A 21034-nucleotide genomic window follows, 5' to 3' on the forward strand; every position below is an offset into this window, starting at 1 on the left:
CGCTCACCTATGTGTCCCGGTAGAGGAGAGTGAGGCCGGGGAAGAGTGGGCGACGTGCTGGTCAAGATCAGACTTTTCCGGTTACTGGTGCGACAGCTGGAGAAAAAAACAACAACACATGATCATGACACTCGCCAGGGGAATTCACACACATTCAGAGGGAGATATTAAAGAAAATAGCCACTGATATGCTTGAGATCTATATGCTTGAGGTCTATACAGAATTATATAAATGTATTTTCACACACTCACACACACACGCACGCACGCACGCACGCACGCACGCACGCACGCACACACACACACACACACACACACACACACGCACGCGCACGCACGCACACACACACACACACACACACACACACGCACGCACACACACACACACACACACTGCCCCTAAACCTACCCATCACAGGAAACATTCTGCATTTTTACTTTCTCAAAAAACTCCTTCTGTGTGATTTATAAGATGTTTTCCTCATGGGGACCTAAAAATGTCCCCACAAGGACAAGGGTTTCGGATATTGCCATCTTTGTGGGGACATTTTGACCCCATAACGTAGGGATTCCAAGCCCACACACACACACACACACGCACACACGCACGCACTTACGCACACATAATCTCAAAACATAGTTTCTGACCTCAGAGAACTGCTGAGACTGAGGAATAAAGTTACAGCGAGCGAAGCCAAACACAAGGGACAAACGAGAAAGTGAAATGGCATGCTGCCACGGCAACAATGCCGACAGCCTCCACAGGACAGATCAGCCTTGCGATTGGCTGGTTAAGACTTCCCCATCACATCCAATAAAGCTCCCTGAGACACAGCTGGAGATGACAGCCGCATTTAATGACATGATGCAATAACCGGAAAGTTGATTTGCATGGTGTAAAGAACTTGCTCATCACACCTGATCTAGATATGTGTGTGTGTGTGTGTGTGTGTGTGTGTGTGTGTGTGTGTGTGTGTTTCATCGAGCATTGACTGAAATCTCGAGTGATCCCCCATTTTATCCCACTGCTCTCCTCCCTTCTGATCATCTTTTCTGTCTCTTGTTCTCTTGCTTTGCTTTCATCCGTTTCTTGTAGTTCCTCAGGCTGCATGTCATCTTATAGATTCTCATCTGCGTTTGTGTGCGTGTGTGTGTGTGTGTGTGTGTGTGTGTGTGGTGTGTGTGTATGTTGCAGTAAACACTAAAAAATACAAAAAGACAGTGAATCTCATGAAACCTGTCAAGAACTGATCCAGGTCAACTCCAGAATTAAAAAGAAACAAATAAAAATGTCTTAAAGAATATGATCCCTTTATATATATATATATATATATATATATATATATATATATATATATATATATATATATATATATATCAAACGGTTTCCCATTCTTAATCTGTAGGGTTTAATATGGAGTTGGCCCATCCTTTGCAGCTATAACAGCTTCAACTCTTCTGGAAAGGCTTTCCACAAGCTTTTTTTTCCCCATTCTTCTAGAAGTGCATTTGTGAGGTCAGGCACTGATGTTGGACGAGAAGGCCTGAAGCTCTCAGTCTCCGCTCTTATTCATCACAAAGGTGATCTATCAGGTTGAGGTCAGGCCAGTCAAGTTTCTCCACACCAAACCTTGCTTTGTGCGCTGGTGCACAGTCATGTTGGAACAGGAAGGGGCCATGTCCAAACAGTTCCCACAAAGTTGGGAGCATGAAATAGTTCCAAAATGTCTTGGTATGCTGAAACATTTATAGGAAGTGTATGTAAGATTGTGGCCAAAACTGCAATCACTTTTAAATGACTGTAGAGCGGTGTATCCCCCTCCCCCTGACTCAAGGTTGCCAGATTGGCTGCAGGATCAGCAGGAACGTTTGTAGATCTGCAGCTGTGGGAACTAGAGCAGATCTGGCAACCCATATGCCCAAACACTACTGACTTTGTGATTGGTCGATAGGTGGAGGGCGGAGCTTCAGGCCAAACACAACATGTCAACATCAACATCAGTTGAGGGCTGCAACAACAACTTTTAAATGTCCATATACGGTTGTCAGTGATAAACTGTGGTTCCCAATTGCTTCCACTTTGTTATCATACCACTAACAGTTGACTGTGAAATAAATTATATAAATAAAACTAAAGTTTTGACTGTCTGATCAGTATTCATGAGATCTTGTTACTGCTCCATATAACTTTGCAACAGTTGTGCGGAGAATGCTTTAAACTCGGAAACACACACTCACATACTGTGTTTGAAGCTTATATAACATCTTATATTTACATTTCTCTCAGTAAAGAAGTGTCTCTATAGAAGTGCTCTAGATTTAGCTGTTTTCCCTTCATAATACAGTATAATCCTGTGGCTACTTGTACTGATCTGCAGTATGTAATAACTCAATAGCACAATATACAACAGCAACTTTAGAAAAGAAAACAGTAGTCTAAATCAGTGTCAGTTCTCACAAAATTAATTCCCACGTTCAGTATCCACTTTAAAAGGAGAATATCTCAAGAAAACAGGACACAAGGTGATGGGAAGAGGCGGGGGATGAGGCATAGATGTGGAACTTTCTAAATATATGTATATGATAATGCAAAGAGTTGTCAGACTGAATACGATTCTCTCCTTGGCTTCGGTCTCATCAAGAGTCTAATGCTCGGTGACAAGAAACCCCACTGTAGCCGAACAGACGCTACTCCGCGTGCGTTCATTGTGAAATATTAAACAGAAGCGCATTAGCATCAGACTGCAGGAAGTACTAAGTAATGTTCTTCCTCCAAACCCCCTGTGTGTGTGTGTTAGAGAGTGAGACAGATACAGAGACAGAGAGAGAGAGAGAGAGAGAGAGAGAGAGAGAGAGAGAGAGAGAGAGAGAGAGAGAGAGAGAGAGAGGAGAGAGAGAGAGAGAGAGAGAGAGAGAGAGAGAGAGAGAGAGAGAGAGAGAGAGAGAGAGAGAGAGAGAGGAGCTCTTCAGCGGAGATAAACGTCTAACTGTCCTCCACCTTCCTTCTCTTCGTCTCGGGTTCACAGTATCACAGATCACAAAAACATGGCAGTGTGTGAAGACTCATCAAACTCATGATCTTCAGCCTACGGCCCCAAACTTTATTTTTAAACTCTCACCTCTCTCTATCAAACGAAGAGATTACTTTCACAGCTACAATGAGGCAACAAGATGGAAAAATCCTTTCGGCATTTTTTTTACACTCATTTTTATACATTTGGAAAAAAAACAATAACCGCATAAATTAATAACTTGAATTGAATTAAGAAAAAACTAAGAGAATTTACGTTAAGTTATAAGGCTTTTCTTTTTTTTATTAATAATAAAATAATTTTTATTTATTGTTTTTATTTAAAAATATATATATACAGTCCCTGACAAAAGTCTTGTCGCCTTATCTATTTTCTAGAAATACCTGATATTAACCTGACTTTTAATTAATTAATTGGTGTTAGAAATAGCTCACATGAAAGCTAAAACCCTCCCAAATGATGTTTAATGCACTGAAATAAATAATTTTCACAGCAAAAATATTTTATCATTTAATCAAGACAGAAAGGTCAAATTTTGGCAAGACAAAAGTTTTGTCGCCTATACAGAAATGGAACAAATTTACTGCAAATACAAAAATATGTCAGCAAATTAAGTTGTGGTGCTGTGAGATCCAAATGTAATATCTTGTATGACTTCCATGAGCTTGAAGGACTACATCCATGCGGTTTGGCAAGGATTCAGACAATTGATTGATGAAGTCATCAGGAATATCTAAGAAAGCAGTCTTGCATGCCTCCCAGAGTTCATCAATATTCTTTGGTTTCGTCTTCCATGCGTCCTCTTTCATCCTACCCCACATATGCTCAATGATGTTCATGTCTGGTGACTGGGCTGGCCAATCCTGGAGCATCTTGATCTTCTTCGCCTTGAGGAACTTTGATATGGAGATGGAAGTATGCGATGGAGCACCGTCCTGCTGCAGAATTTGGCCTCTTTTATGGTTGGGAATATAAGAGGTAGTTAAGATTTCTTGGTATTTTAGACTATTGATGTTGCCTTCCACCCTGCAGATCTCTCGCACACCCCCATACTGGATGTAACCCCAGACCATGATTTTTCCGCCACCAAACTTCACTGTTTTCTGGGTAAATCTCGGATCCATTCTGGCTCCAGTAGGTATCCTGCAATATTTGCGGCGACTGTGGTGTAATTCAACAGAAGATTCATCTGAAAAATCCACCTTCTGACACTTTTCCAGCTTCCATCCTTTTAGCAGGCTGTGGGCCTTGGCAAATGCCACACGGTTTTTCAATTGTCTTTTGTTTAGTGCTGGCTTCTGGGCACTGATTCGACCATGGAGGCCATTTCGAGACAGAATCCGACAAACTGTTCTGGTTGACACAGGGACTTCAGGTGACCAGGTCTCGTGGAGCTCTGCTGCAGTGGAAATGGGCTGGCCTTGGATTTTCGAGCCAACAAACGGTCCTCTCGAGCAGTTGTCTTGCGGGGTCTGCCTGACCTGGGCTTGTCAAAAACGTCTCCAGTCTCTTCAAATCTTTTTTTTATCCTCTATACTTGACGCTGAGACACATTGAAGGTGTCTGCCACATCAGCAGTGGATCTGGTCTTCAGCCTCTTGATAATCAAAACTTTAGTCTCAGGGTGAATCTTAGGCATGTTTGCAGAGGTCTAGTTGCAGTTGATGTGAAGGTCTAGCGTACTGGGGTTCTTTTTATACACACTTGAGACCTAATTGATCCATTATTAGTCACAGGAGAAGCTCATATGACAAGGTGACAACACTTATGTCTTTGCAAAAATTGAGCTTGGGCTTTACCAAGCTGTGAATATTAGAATACTTTTTGAAAGTTTAGTTTTTCACTGAAACATTATCACAAAAGCTGGTGGGATTAAAATGAGCCATTTCTTGTAAAAATATCTTGATTAGAAATATATTTCAGTGGCACTTTAGGTCAATTTGTACACAAGCGACAAGACTTTTGTCAGGGTCTGTATATACAGTATTGTTCAAAATAATAGCAGTACAATGTGACTAACCCAGAATAATCAAGGTTTTTCGTATATTTTTTATTGCTACGTGGCAAACAAGTTACCAGTAGGTTCAGTAGATTCTCAGAAAACAAATGAGACCCAGCATTCATGATATGCACGCTCTTAAGGCTGTGCAATTGGGCAATTAGTTGAATTAGTTGAAAGGGGTGTGTTCAAAAAAATAGCAGTGTGGCATTCAATCACTGAGGTCATCAATTTTGTGAAGAAACAGGTGTGAATCAGGTGGCCCCTATTTAAGGATGAAGCCAACACTTGTTGAACATGCATTTGAAAGCTGAGGAAAATGGGTCGTTCAAGACATTGTTCAGAAGAACAGCGTACTTTGATTAAAAAGTTGATTAGAGAGGGGAAAACCTATAAAGAGGTGCAAAAAATGATAGGCTGTTCAGCTAAAATGATCTCCAATGCCTTAAAATGGAGAGCAAAACCAGAGAGACGTAGAAGAAAACGGAAGACAACCATCAAAATGGATAGAAGAATAACCAGAATGGCAAAGGCTCAGCCAATGATCACCTCCAGGATGATCAAAGACAGTCTGGAGTTACCTGTAAGTACTGTTGTTAAAGAATCATGGAGTGGAATAACAGCTAAGAGGTGCCACAAGTTGGTTGACTCCATGCCACACAGATGTCAAGCAGTTTTAAAAAACTGTGGTCATACAACTAAATATTAGTTTAGTGATTCACAGGATTGCTAAATCCCAGAAAAAAAAAATGTTTGTACAAAATAGTTTTGAGTTTGTACAGTCAAAGGTAGACACTGCTATTTTTTTGAACACACCCCTTTCAACTAATTGCCCAATTGCACAGGCTTAAGAGCGTGCATATCATGAATACTGGGTCTTGTTTGTTTTCTGACAATCTACTGAACCTGCTGGTAACTTGTTTGCCACGTAGCAATAAAAAATATACTAAAAACCTTGATTATTCTGGTTAGTCACATTGTACTGCTATTATTTTGAACAATACTGTATATATATATATATATATATATATATATATATATATATATATATATATATATATATTTTTTTTTTTTTTTTCTTAAATTGAATTTGAATTATTTGATGCTATGAGTTTTTTTCCTTATATTTATTATAATATATTCATTAATTTATAAAAAGGTAAATGATGACTACTTTTACAGTTGTATATTATATATTCTTTAAATTGATTTTAAAGTGTTTTTTTATCTTCCTGCTTTTTAATGTTTTAATCATTTCAAATATTATGATTTTTCCAAATGTGTATAAATTGTGTGTAAAGTGTGTAAAATTCCCCAAATCTCTTTTTCTACATTTCTGTCTCTTTCTTGTCATTCTTGTCATTGACTCCCTCTCTCTCACTGAGTTTTTAATAGATTGATACCAACGGAAATATTCCTGAAAAGTTCATATACACGCTGACCAATACGAGTGAGATCATCTAGACATAATCATCAAGAATCACAGAAAGAGAGAGAGAGAGAGAGAGAGAGAGAGAGAGAGAGAGAGAGAGAGAGAGAGAGAGAGAGAGAGAGAGAAAAATTGGGATGGTAATTGTGAATTCATAATTGATCTGTATAAAAAGCAAGGTTTGGGAGAAAAGCACCTTAAAACAAGATGTTTAAACATTAAGTTTTTGTTTTAGATAATTTGATATATGTCATTTTTATTTTGGTAACGCTACAATAAGGTTTGAATTTTGTTAAAATTTGAAACTACAGAAACTAACAATGAAAAGTGCTTCGAAATCATTTATTAATCTTAGTAAATGTTAATTTCACCAATTGAATTTCATATTATTTTTTATATTATTTGAATGAACAATTAGTCGACAAGACCACATTTCTAATTTTCTTCTAATGTTTATATTTTTATTCGTTTTATTTCAATAAAAAAACGAGCACTGATAACAATCTCCAGCAGAAGAATAGCAGAAAGTAAATATTTGTCTGTAAAAGAGAAGGATGGAGGTCTGGATGGATATGGTGCGGTATCTCTTTCATATACTGTAGCTGGAGACAGGAAGTTTCTTATAGACAGGATGTGTTCATATCGCGGAAACACAAAGCTCGACTGACAGACGGATGTTATATCCACAGAGTCTGAGGTAATAGAATAGGCGAGAGAGGCAATATGCATGTCTGAGTGCATATGCTTGATCTACGCTGGATCTTAGCGCTATCCAAAGAGGGCAATAAATCAAAAACGCGTCTGACAGGGAGGCGACACACACACGCGGCCACCCGTGGAGAACACTAGCATCTGATGCTCTTCTGATGCTGCCAATCACGGCTCGCATTATACAGCTCCAAAAATAAAGCACAAACACATACGACTGCCACAATAACACTGGCATTCAGCAGCGCTGACCCATTTAGCAAACGCTCTTTCATTAACTCCCCCCGCCGCTTCTCTATAAACAGACTTTTGCCAGTGTTTGCGAAGCGAATCGCTTCAATAGCAGAGAAAACATCTGATTTATCCTTTATACGGCCTCTGCCAGGCCATCGGGAGGAATCACTGTTGGCTTCTGATGTTCAATTCATCAGGAAAAGTTCATCTTAAAGCTTTTAAATCATTTCCCAGGGATGTCGAAACAAAAGAGAAAACATTTTCACGTTATTTGCCTGGAGGAAAGTACACATTTCATGGTTTCAAGGAGAACCGCTAAAGCTGCACATCAAAGAATCTGACAATGAAAAATAATAAAGCTGGAGATGCAAAGTCTGCCATTGCATTGGGTTTGAAACACAAGAGATCAACAAGCTGCAACTGTATAAACAATGAAACACTACAACAGCATGGTAAAATGACTTAAAAATCACTTTTTAAAACAGGATTTGGCTTATTATAACACAAGATGTATTAGGATGAATTACAACCTTATACTCAGCAAATACAATAGTTACGACTGGACCAAAAAGTTACACAGTAACACTCATTATTATCTTTAAAGTCCCATAACTCAGTGGTTCCCAACCTTTTTTTGTCTGAGACCCCCTTTTTCCCAAGAAAATATTTTAGGGCCCCCCTTCATATTTAATGATATTATAGCTCTTGTAAGGTTGCAGCAATGTAATTTAAAAATGTAAGCCTAGGAATAGACTATAAATTGGCCTTATTTGAAATGCAACAACAAAAATATCAGTTCACGCTAGCGTGTAAGAAACTGCTGAACTACCCCGGACTGCCTGCCAGTCATCACGGCAGCTCCATCAGTATAGATCCCAATGCAGTCGCTCCAGTTAATCTCATTTGATTTTATGAAATTATCCAAAGTTTCAAAAATGTCGTTTGCCGTCGTTGTAGTATGGAGCTCTTTACAAAACAAAAAATCTTCTTTTATCTCTTTTTCCCATTCATAACGAACGTATGCAATGAGTTGTGCCATTTTTGACACGTCGGTAGACTCGTCTATTTGAAATGCAAAGTAATTATCACGAAGTCGCACAGAAAGCTGTTGTTGTTGCGATGCGACGTTTGACCGTATTATTTGATAATGGTGTCTTGGCCAACTGTTTTGACTTTTCCTCTCCAAATAATTCCTTGACAATCTCTGTTGCGCATGGCAAAATCAAAGTTTCTGCAATTGTGTGCCCTTTCTTTGCTTTGGCAATTTTTTCAGCAACTGTAAAAATTGCAGTCTACTGTACTTGGTAGACCGAGTACAGTTGGTACAGGGGTACATTTGAGACACCTCAAATAACTTGCGTGCTCAACAAGTCTGGTCTGTGATATTTGCTTCGCACATGCGTATTAGCGTCCTCTTCAATCGTGGAAAATTTGAAGTCTGTGCGCTTCTCCAGTCCGAAGATATCGGTGAACGTTTTTTTTCTAAGGTCAATTTTTCATTTCACCACAGCTCTTCCACATTGAATAGCTTCTCATCCTTGCACGACTTTTAAAGTTAACTTACATTTTCTTAAACCTTAATCTGTGCTCTAAAAACTGGCACATTGCATGACTGTGTGTCATGTAAGGCAGTCGTAAAATATGGAGAAATGTCCAAGGTGGTCAGCGGGGTACAGTTGAGACGCAGTGTATCAATTGTACCCCGCACTAGAATCCTATTGTAGCACATGCATTTTAGTTGCACGATGAAATTATTTTCTTATAGTATTTTTGTCTTATTTCAAGTCCAAACATAAAAAATAAAAAAATAATAAAAAATAAAGTAAGAAGTATTTACTAGACTAGTAAAAATCAGTCTTGTTTTGGGATTTAATTATTTTTTTTCCTATAGTTTTTGCTTAAAATAAGCAAAATAATCTGCCAATGGCAAATGGCAATTTATTATTGATAAATAATCAAATAAAATACTGAATGGAAATTTAAAAAAAAATTGAATTCTCATTTTAAAGGTATTTTACAAATTCAATGAATTGGTTTGGCAGTTTTACAGCATTACGGATGGGTGTCTCAACTGTACTCGGGTACTGTTCCAACTGTACCCAACATGGGTACAGTTGGAACGAAAAAGCTTATTGTGTTTATAAGCTAATTGTGGCAAATATGACCTACTTATGGATGTTAAGAATTATTAATATTTTAGTAGACAAGTAAAGGAAATGTCGAATGAAAAAAACACATATTTTCAGACCTCAGTTTTGGTGTGGTAACTGAAAAAGCAAAAAGTGTACCAACTGTACTCGGTCTACCCTATACGATATTTTTAAAAGTTTCTTGTCAGTAGATGTGACTTCCCTCATCTCATTTTGGGAGTGTGTCAATTCTTTTGCCTTGCGCTCAAATGCCCTGGGCTTGTCGCGGTATTGCGGATGAGTTGTCTGCAAATCTCTTATTAGTTTAGACGGCCTCATGCATTTGTTAGCAAGGACTTTGGCGCAGATAATGCACTGTGGCTGGGGCAGGGACTCTTTGCTACGAGAAAAAAAAATAAAACCATAGTTTAGGTAACTATCTTGGTATTTTCTGCATTTCGAGTTTCCAGTATTGCTAGCACTGCTGCTGCGACCCACATTGATGGGAGCTTCCTCACCTGGGTCATTACCATCAGCTGTTGTAGGCGAATCAGTGGAACTCGGTCGTTTTTGTGGAGGACGAATTACAAATTTGTCCATTTTTTGGTCAGCCACGGGATCATGGATACAATTAGCTAATGTAATGTGATCGATCGTTCTCCTTAATGCTCACCGCTCAACAGTTTAAAAAAATATGATGCGACCCCCCGCAGAACTCGCTGAGGCCCCCTTGTGGGCCGGGACCCCCCTGTTGGGAACCGATGCCATAACTGACCATGTCAGATATAGGAACTTTGTCAAAATGAGTCAAAATAAGTTGATTTGAGCACGTAAAAACAGCGAAAACAATTGTCCATAACCTAATTCATTCCACGGTGTCACAAATGACATATTCTTTGTGTGAAACTTAAAACACCTGAAGAGACCTACTAAGTTTTTCCAACCTACTTGGGCTTAAAGTATAGAAATAATTATAAATCATGAGGTTTACTGTAACATTCTACAAAGGTTGATAATTGAACAATACTGGAGACTGTCTATTCACAAGAATGCAGGCTGAAGTTATGCTGCGTTCCAGGCAGATTTTTGAGCCTCGTTACGACATCAAACCCTGACTCGTGACTTTGTAACGCTCCAGGCAAAGTCACGCCAAACTGCCTGAGCGAGAGGAATTGTGGTAGCTAGATGTTAACAAAGCATGGAGGACCGTACAGGGCTTATTCTCATTTACAACCAGATCATCTTCGGACCATGCCGACTCAAAGTTCATTAATCCAACCATTCTCTAATAACACGCAAACAAATTCAACAAAGTGCCCGCCATAATGAACAAAAAGGCTATATCTCCGTAATGCATTAGTGTATTCTGACCATAGACTGTAAAAAAAGATGGACGACGCGCCATCACTCTCCCCCTTCACTGGTCTCATTAGATTCGGTGGAGCATGTCGAGTTGAACGATACCCAATTTTTCATATCGGCCATTTTGGTTGTCGGCCATTTTGCATTTTGTTGTAATATGCTATATTTTACTAACGCATTGGCATACCATTATGAAACTTGGTATATGTGTCTCTGGCACCATGTCCTGAAGCTACTCAAAAAATGTAAGTCAAAAGTTATGATGACTTTCCAAAAATGCTAATAACTTTTGATTATATTAGCCTATTGTAATGAAACTGTATTTTAAAAGATATTGTATCTTAACAGATTCTATGGGTCATGCCGAGAAAATACTAATTTTGCCACAGCCGGCCAAACTTCCTGTCCGCCATTTTGATTTTCTTTAAAAAAAAAAAACCTTTTCAAACTCCTCCTAGACCATTTGTCTGATTTTCACCAAAATCTAATAACCGACAAAAAGTTATGGGTTCGTGTCAATAGATAAAACAGTTTTTATATAGCGTTTGCAACAATGTTGAGGCATGATGCCAAAATGACCGTATTGTAACAGCTCCACCAATTAGTTGAAAGTTATAATACACTAAATCATATTGTTAGTGTCTATATTCGTTTTTTCAGGCATTTTGCATTAAATCATCTTAATATGCTTTAATTGCTCATTCTTACAGTTGGTCTGATGCTCCCAGACATGCAGTCATGACTTGTCGTGCCTTCTCTGTGCTTGGCCTCTTAATGGCTGCTTGCGGCTATATAATTTTTAAATTGTTCTTTTTACTGTACTGTTGATCACATTAATGCAGCCTTGGTGAGCAAACACAAACACATGTGGTGTGAATCCTTGAGTTTGTGTTGTTTGTTAAATACCCAGTTCATTTTCCTGCTGAATAAAGTCTGTCATCGTAAGGTGAGAGGGTTAATTCAGTGGTTGCCATGGAGAATGACCCAGCCAGCTCCCCAATTAACACCTGCTTACACTCTCAAAGGACACAGAGAAACTCCCATACAACCTCAATCTAATATTAGACTACATAGGGCCAGATATACTAACAGGTTGCATCAGGGCAAACACATATTTGGCGTTTTTTGGCAAAAATTAGCGCTGAAAAGGCGTGGACGGGGCTATTTTTGTGGATGACTTTATTGCACATGCATTTGTAAGAGTTTCCCTTCCAGATGCAAAATTTATGAGAGGAGAGTATTTAAATTAATCATTTAAGGTGATCTACTTAGATTTGCGCTTATTATTTACTGTCCCAAAAAAGCACGTCTTAAACCAGAGGCTAATTTGCGCTGCTCTTGGTAGATTGTGTTGGTCATTATTGAAATGATCTAGCCTGACGTGGTCATACTCAGTTCTAGTCAGAATATGAGTCTGAAACTGCTCCATTGGGCTGTGATTATGGGGCGTTTCAACCGAACCAGGAAAGACCTCAATTGGATAGAGCTACAACCAATCAGAGCAATGGAGCGACGCTAGGGGTATGCCAGCTATTTTGTTTCTAAAAGTCGCGGGGCGGCGTTGATAACTAGTTTCCGTGCTCCTGAATCTGCAGCGCGATCTCTGTATGTGAGTGACGTGTGCGTGTGTGTGTGTGTGTGTGTGTGTGTGTGTGGCACTCTTCATAATGAAAACAGCTCATTAATACAGAACATTATTTTAGCTAACTTGGAATTACCTCTGCTATTATATATATATATATATATATATATATATATATATATATATATATATATATATATATATATATATATATATATATAAAGGTTTTTTATTTTATTTTATTTTAAGATTTCCATTGAAAACACTAGTAACTTATACCTTATGAAAGTAGATTTACACTTTGAATTAAATATTCTCTCATCAATGACATTAGCTCATTGGAAAAGGATAAACAATGCCGTTAATTTTGTTTGCACTAATAAATGCTGCTGCCTACCAGCTGCAATAATCAATAAAACTTTGTTCCATAATTTTTTTTTCTATATCGTCATAAATATCGTTATCGCAAATATTCTTGAAATATCGTGATATAATTTTGATGCTATATCGCCCACCCCTAAGCGTTAGTTGTCAAATGTCAACAGAGCTCAACTGCTCTGTGTTGCCAAGTCAGCGTTTTTTCCCGCGGGTTGTTTTCCATGTGCGCGGGTTGAAGCGACCTCAATTATGTGATATATAGACCCAGGAATGAGAATTTTTGCATGCAACCATGCCAACATAACACAAATTTTACCCCCCAAATGCCATTTTTTTTTCTGGAAAACCCCGGAAGAATTTACGGATTCACTGAGTACTTACCAACATGATCATCATTTCTGAGAGAAATAGTGACGGTGAATGCAGATACAAACAAGCTCTCCGTTTAGGATTAGATTTTGAACAAATTCAACTTAAGCGCCTTTGATGACGTGCATGATTAAGTTACTGTTCATCATCTGTCCATTATCGTCTAAAGCCCGCCCTGATGATTTCATTGGTCCGAACAGTTTCTGGTCAGGTATAATTACTCCTCTATGGATCAAGTCCAGACCGAACCGCCCGATCTCAAATGTTGTGGGCGGGGCTGAGTTCGGCTGGCATCCAGGCTAGAAATGATCCGGCTGTGTCTGTCTTTAATTTGCATGTCGTCAGTAGATCACATGCAGAACTTTCCTTTCCCGTCTGTGCTTTTATGGGATTGCACTTACACTGTTAAAAAGACTAACAACTAATAAACCCAACATACAGCGCAGGGAATGACCTGTTTAACAACATACAGCACAGGGATTACACCCCGACTGCAACACACACAACACTTGCTTGCGGAGCAGCAGTCAATTTACTAATGCTATCAGGCACTTAAAGCAGACTACTTTATCATCCTTATGGCGCACCTGTTAGTTTCCTCATCTTCATGTGTCTCTAGAGCTCCCTCTCTGATATCTCATCTGTTGCTCCTGCTGTAAAGAGCAGCATGACTGGTCACTAACATATGCTGTGTTTAGGTGCGGGTGTGCTGCTCTCCTCACAAGGCTGTGTGTATCTTCAACACCCCTAGTGTCACAAAAACAATGACAGGCTTTCAAGCTAGGCAAAGGGATGTTGGTAATAGAGCAGATACTTGTTTGCACACAGTTTCAAGAAAGAGAAGAAAAGGCAAAAGGTGAAGAATAGACGAGTGTGAAGATGAATAGGTGAAGGAGAGGCTCAGAGGATACTCTGAGAGGAGGTGAATGGGATAAATATAGACTCTGATGGCAGTGTGAGAGAGCAAAGCTCAGAGGACCTTCACTCCTGTCTCTGCTCATGGCAGACGGAGGGAAAGGAGGACAAAAAAGACTGTTAAACAGAGTGAATGGATGTCCTGGTTTTACAAGGTGGGTCCCAGTGTCCCGACAATTCATTAAAAGTCTAAATACGGCCCTGTTTCTAATGTTAGACTCAGACTTCAAATTAATCTCCAATGTCCTCCAGCTACAGTATCTGGTATCTTTTTTTGCTCTCAGCTGGATGACATTGCAGAAAGGAAAAGATATCCCTGCATTCAAATGAGAGATTTGCAGTTTTTAAAAAGTCCATTTAAGTAGTCAGAATAAAATAAAATAACATTGTGAAACATAAACTGGAAATTGTAAGTTATTAAAGGAATTGTGAGTTATAAAAGGATTTGTGAGTTATGAACTGGGAATTATGAGAAAAAAGTCAGAACTGCAAGTTATAAACTAGGAATTACAAGAAAAAAAAGAGTCAGAATTGTGAGTTATAAACTGGGAATTATGAGTTATAAACTAGAAATTACAAGAAAAAAAAGTTAGAATTGGGAGTTATAAACTGGGAATTATGAGTTATAAACTATGAATTACAAGAAAAAAAGTCAGAATTGCAAATTATAAACTGGGAATTTCTTTTTTTCATTCTCAGCTGGATGACACTGCAGAGAAGAAAAGATATCCTTGCATTCAAATTAGAGATTTGCAAAAAAATAAAATAAAGTCCATTCAATTAGTCTAAATAAAATAAAATAAAAATACATTAAACATAGCATTTCAAAATCAAATACAGTAAAACAAAAAAAGTAAAAAATATTTTACATTATCTATAATAAATGTAATACTTGGAAAGATCAGCAGAATGGGGTTAAAGTTGACTCTTTCAGCACCGTGTTAACAACCGGGGTACCTGACACTTCTCTCCACAGAGTTCAGTGCACTGGCCAGTGAGTCATGAGAGCGTTTGAAGACCAGCCGGTAATGTGCAAGTGAACTCTGAAACTCAAGTCAAGTGTGTTTGATCAGTCAGTGAAATCTCCAGGAGAGGGTTTGCTTTCATATAAAATGCTGTGATCTTCTAAAGGCTAAAGTAGGCATCTTTAAACCTCAGCCAACTGTCAGGTTCACATAAAACTTTCATCCCAAACAGTATTGGAGTATTGAGCAGTGCTGCAGTCTGCTTCACGGGGATTTAGGTAATACGATTCATTCAATTCAGCATGTGGGCTGCATTTATTATCGAACAACTATCAGCTAGATTCAATTTATGGACAAAATTTAAAAGAAGTTAGCTTAATTCCCGGGATTTCTCTGCACGGACTTAATTGAAATATAGTCGCCCCTAATGCTGCGAGACCACCAAAAACAAAACAAAATGAGAATTGCGAGAAAAAAGTCAGAATCGTGAGATACAATTGTGAGTTATAAACAAAATTGTGAGTTATTAACAGAATTGTGAGTTATAAACTGGGAATTATGAGTTATAAACTGGGAATTATGAGTTATAAACTGGGAGTTGTGAGTAATAAACCGGGAATTGTGAGTAATAAAATGGGAATTGTGAGTAATAAACCGGGAATTGTGAGTAATAAAATGGGAATTGTGAATTATAAACTGGGAATTGTGAGTAATAAACTGGGAATTGTGAATTATAAATTTGGAATTGCAAGTTATAAACTGGGATTTGTTAGTTATTAACAGAATTGTGAGTTATAAACAGGGAATTGCGAGTTATAAACTGGGAATTGTGAGTTATAAACACAATTGTGAGTTATTAACAGAATTGTGAGTTATTAACTGGGAATTGTGAGTAATAAACTGGGAATTGTGAGTAGTAAACTGGGAATTGTGAGTTATAAAATGGGAATTGTGAGTTATTAACTGGGAATTGTGAGTAATAAACTGGGAATTGTTAGTTATAAACACAATTGTGAGTTATTAACAGAATTGTGAGTTATTAACTGGGAATTGTGAGTAATAAACTGGGATTTGTGAGTTATAAACTGGGATTTGTGAGTTATAAACTGGGAATTATGAGTTATTAACTGAATTTTGAGCTATAAACTGGGAATTGTAAGAATTGCGTGTTATAAACTGGGAATCGCGAGTTATAAACTGGGAATTAGAAGTTAGAAATTGGGAATTGTGAGTTATAAACAAAATTGTGAGTTATTAACAGAATTGTGAGTTATAAACTGGGAATTATGAGTTATAAATTGGGAATTATGAGTTATAAACTGGGAGTTGTGAGTAATAAACCGGGAATTGTGAGTAATAAAATGGGAATTGTGAGTAATAAACCGGGAATTGTGAGTAATAAAATGGGAATTGTGAATTATAAACTGGGAATTGTGAATTATAAATTTGGAATTGCAAGTTATAAACTGGGATTTGTTAGTTATTAACAGAATTGTGAGTTATAAACAGGGAATTGCGAGTTATAAACTGGGAATTGTGAGTTATAAACACAATTGTGAGTTATTAACAGAATTGTGAGTTATTAACTGGGAATTGTGAGTAATAAACTGGGAATTGTGAGTAGTAAACTGGGAATTGTGAGTTATAAAATGGGAATTGTGAGTTATTAACTGGGAATTGTGAGTTATAAACAGGGAATTGCGAGTTATAAACTGGGAATTGTTAGTTATAAACATAATTGTGAGTTATTAACTGGGAATTGTGAGTTATTAACTGGGAATTGTGAGTAATAAACTGGGATTTGTGAGTTATAAACTGGGATTTGTGAGTTATAAACTGGGAATTATGAGTTATTAACTGAATTGTGAGCTATAAACTGGGAATTGTAGGTTATAAACTAAGAATTTTGAGCTATAAACTGGGAATTGTAAGAATTGCGTGTTATAAACTGGGAATCGCGAGATATAAACTGGGAATTAGAAGTTAGAAATTGGGAATTGTGAGTTATAAACAGGGATTTGTGAGTTATTAACAGAATTGTGAGTTATAAACTGGGAATTGTAAATTATAAAATGGGAATTAGGAGTTAGAAATTGGGAATTGTGAGTTATAAAGTGCGAATTGGGAGGAAAAAATAATTGTGGGTTAAAATAGTCCCAATTACCTTAATATTTTTTATTATATGGTGGAAACAAGCTTCCATAGAAATCAGATCAGCCGCGGTCACACTGGGAATATCTTTATGAATGAATGTTCTGGATTACCCGTGTCCCCAGCTGTCTAGTCTGATTCCTGAACTCTCCCACATCACAGGATCAACATCGACTCAGACTATAATCTGACAGATTAACTGAAAGTCACTGTTGCCAACAAACAAGATTACGTCACAAGCAACCTGTATTCCTCCATTCATCCGCCCGCACACCATCCTTTCATTCCTCCTGCTGTGCTTTCATTTCCTGAGATCTGCATTTGCTCCCGAATGCTGTGAAGTCACAGAGGTGTGTAATTTCAGGCAGTGAGGAATCGTGTGCAGAATGATACATCAATGTTTTGTGATCTCAAGAGAACTCTGAATCATCTCAGACAGTGCTTCTGCCATAGGAGAGTTTTGGTATTGTTTATCATTTTCATTTTTACAGAAGACTCAACCGTTACACACAGAGAAAACGTTACTGAGAAGGGCAAGGAATAGACAAAATAATTATATTAATATACTCCTTTTACTAATGGCTCAGCTGTCACAAAGCTTCATATATCCTACTGGGACCCAGAAAAAACTCTTTTTCCACGTCATTACATTGTTTAGAGCATAAGAAACAAATGGACAATTTTTTTTTGTGTGAAAAATTATATTTTATTCATATGTTATGATATGTCCTCTATAGTTGACACCAGGACTCAGTTGTTAAACAAATGTAATGACAGGAAATTGCATGTATAGGCAAAAACAATGGGATTTATTTTTAATCATATTTTAAGTTTCAGGATTTTTTTTAAACAAACTTTGTTTAAAGATGATTGTGAACTATGTCATAAAAGATATAACTATAATGCATTGATATACAATTTTACTTGTATATCAATGCAATATGTGGGTAAAATGGCCATACTTGGATTTTCCAATTCAATACAATTTATCAGTACACTGCATCTAACATGTAATAATAATAAAAAGTTGTGTAATAATAAGAGTATTAGTTGGCAACATTTTCATAATATATGTAATATTTCATAGGAATATTTATGTGTAATTTCTTTCGCTATTCATTTGTTGTGTCTCCAAAATGCCTGATAAACATGATTTAAGTCCTGGTGTCCTTTACAGTGGACATTTATGAAATAAATACCCTGTTTTGTAACAAAAAGTCATATTTTGATTAGAAACCCCATAACATTTTCCTGAGATTTTGATTTATAACAAACAATTTGAAAAATAAATCAGATTTAAATTTTAATTACAAAGTCAGCCATTTTTAAAGACCAAGAAGTTGTTGTTGTCCTGGTGAAACCTCCAAACATTTGGTATCTGTGCAAAGCCATGAATGTGCTCTTTACAGGACATCCTGACTTAAAACTGTGACGTGTGTGATGTCACAGAAACCCAATAAAATATAATTTCCACTACAGTGGACAAAAGTCTTTTACTGGGTCTCGCTACTTGACCTCTGTGTCTGACTCAAAGCTGGCAGGATGCTGGATCTAATTAGACATAACTGACCTTCCCATCAAATATCACGCCGCAATCATTAATAACAGCTTAAACTTGTCAGTGCTGGTTTAAGCGGGATAATCCACAGCTAGCTGTGCTTTAAACGATTTGAATGGCCGATTTGAGTGGTTCCACATTAAAATCATTTAATGCACAGCTTTAAATATAAATATTTGTGAAGTGCATATAAGTGAAGTGAAGGATGAAGCGAGAGAGAACGCAAGAGCACTTGTTTTAGAGAGGAACTCAGTTACCCCACTCCAGCGTTCTCAAATATAGGCCAAGACATATCCTCAGGCTCTACACTTCCTGTCTCTCCCTCTCATTCATATTCCCTCTCCGTCTGTGTTCTTCCATAAAAGCATTTGAGGCTCAGAGCAACCTATCCCAAATGACAGAGGAACAGAAAGCATTAACTCAGAGAGACGGCGACAAAATATCAAAACACACACTTTCCTGAGACATAATCTAAACACAAGCATGCAAGCAAAAAATGTGTGTAGCTAAATTTCATTTCATGCACAATCCCAAGCGCTTTACTCATGACTATCCAAGATGAGGTGATATCAAACGCAACAGGAAAATACATTTCACCTGTTCATCCATGACAAATCCCATCAAAAAGCCCATTTCACACTTTCTAACATAAAATAACATGACATTAGAAACAAAAGAAAACATAAAATTAAATCATAAAAAATTAAATACAAAATAAACAAAATGAATATATATATATATATATATATATATATATATATATATATATATATATATAAACAAAACAGCTAAAACATCTTGTAAAAAATTATGAAAATTCTGATACTTTGGATTTATATATCTCTATAAAAAGTGAGTATGCTATACATTAATTTAATCAGAACATGGCCACATTTGAATGGCCATTAATGATGAAATATGATACAGAAAGATACATTTACACAGTTAAACCTCTTAAACGTCATAACGGTTCAAAGAAAATCTCACTGAGCAAATCTTATAAACATGAATAACTACACATGAGGTTCAATGGGGATTTTTGGGTGAACTACTGCTGTAATATCAAGGAAATTAATCTTTTTGCAATGCAGAACAAAATAATTGAACTTTAACTATTCATAAGCCCTCTCTCGCTCTCTCTCACACACATTAACACTCTCACACACACACAGCAGAATGTGACTAATCTGAGCTCAACAGCATCAGTGCAGACAGAATGGAGCTCCATGGGGAACAGACAGAGATGGAGAGAGAGAGAGAGAGAGAGAGAGAGAGAGACAGAGAGAGAGAGAGAGAGAGAGAGAGAGAGTCTGTTATTAAGGCACACTGTGAACACACACACGCATGTTCAAAGCCACTTTAATCTCTTCCGTCACACACAACACCACACAAACAGACACACTCACAGTGGCCGCAACAGCATATGAACAAAACATAAACACACATATTACTAGCTGCTCATGTGCTCATGCCAACACAACCAAAAGCATGTGCGTATATGTGCATATGCACAATTTACCAGGAGTTTAGATGCATACATATATTCAATAACAGTTTTAAACTAGTGCTTAATCGATTTGAGATTTCAGCTACCAAAAATATAATAAAGAACAAAGTAGTTGATGACCAATATAATTAGTGTTAGAGAGGCTGATTAAAGCTACGCTGTGTAACTATTTTAGTTTATTCTTAGCTAAAAACGTACACTTAGTTCTTTCAAAAATATATGTGCTCATTAATGTATATTTACTTCTTTCAAGTAATAAAGTATTCTGGTAAGTTTATAATATGCCGTTGAAAATACATACGGGTGAGGGGTTCGAATGCCGGTCGCCATGCTGCCCCTCCATCTTGAAAGTACATTAGCCAAAGAGGGACATACCCAAAAATTCAAGCTTCGGCTTTCGCGTTTTAACACTCGATGGCAGTCATGAACGAGGTCAAACTGGAAGCCATGTTTATCTTGGACTAAATCGGCCACCGTAGGAGTTAAAACGAAATCAGAATTGAGAAGAACAGAAACTATTATTCACTGGATGGTCACATACCTTTACACCGCTAGATGGGGGAAAATATCACACAGTGTAGCTTTAAAAATGTTGATGATGCACAATTTTGAGATTATCAGCACTGGTCAATATCTCTGTGCAGTCGGATGATTAGCAGAATATACTTTCTTTTAACATAATTTACACTTCCGTTTGGTGTCGGTAAGATTTGAAA

At 37.4% G+C, this 21034-nt stretch overlaps 1 protein-coding gene across 4 annotated transcripts in view; it reads right to left on the reverse strand.

Moving 5' to 3' along the window:
• mast1a (microtubule associated serine/threonine kinase 1a) overlaps nt 1–21034 on the reverse strand; it is a 105867-nt gene that overhangs the window by 43481 nt on the left and 41352 nt on the right. For 3 of the 4 annotated variants that reach the window (XM_067440917.1, XM_067440916.1, XM_067440919.1), the window contains one exon: nt 8–96. In XM_067440917.1, the coding sequence (XP_067297018.1) occupies nt 8–96 (89 nt within the window). Of the gene's footprint in view, nt 1–7; nt 97–19068; nt 19183–21034 lie in introns of those variants that run through there. The other variant, XM_067440918.1, reaches the window with a different exon arrangement.

Source organism: Pseudorasbora parva, chromosome 4, assembly GCF_024679245.1.
Source record: "Pseudorasbora parva isolate DD20220531a chromosome 4, ASM2467924v1, whole genome shotgun sequence".
In the NCBI taxonomy this organism is placed as follows: Eukaryota; Metazoa; Chordata; class Actinopteri; order Cypriniformes; family Gobionidae; genus Pseudorasbora; species Pseudorasbora parva.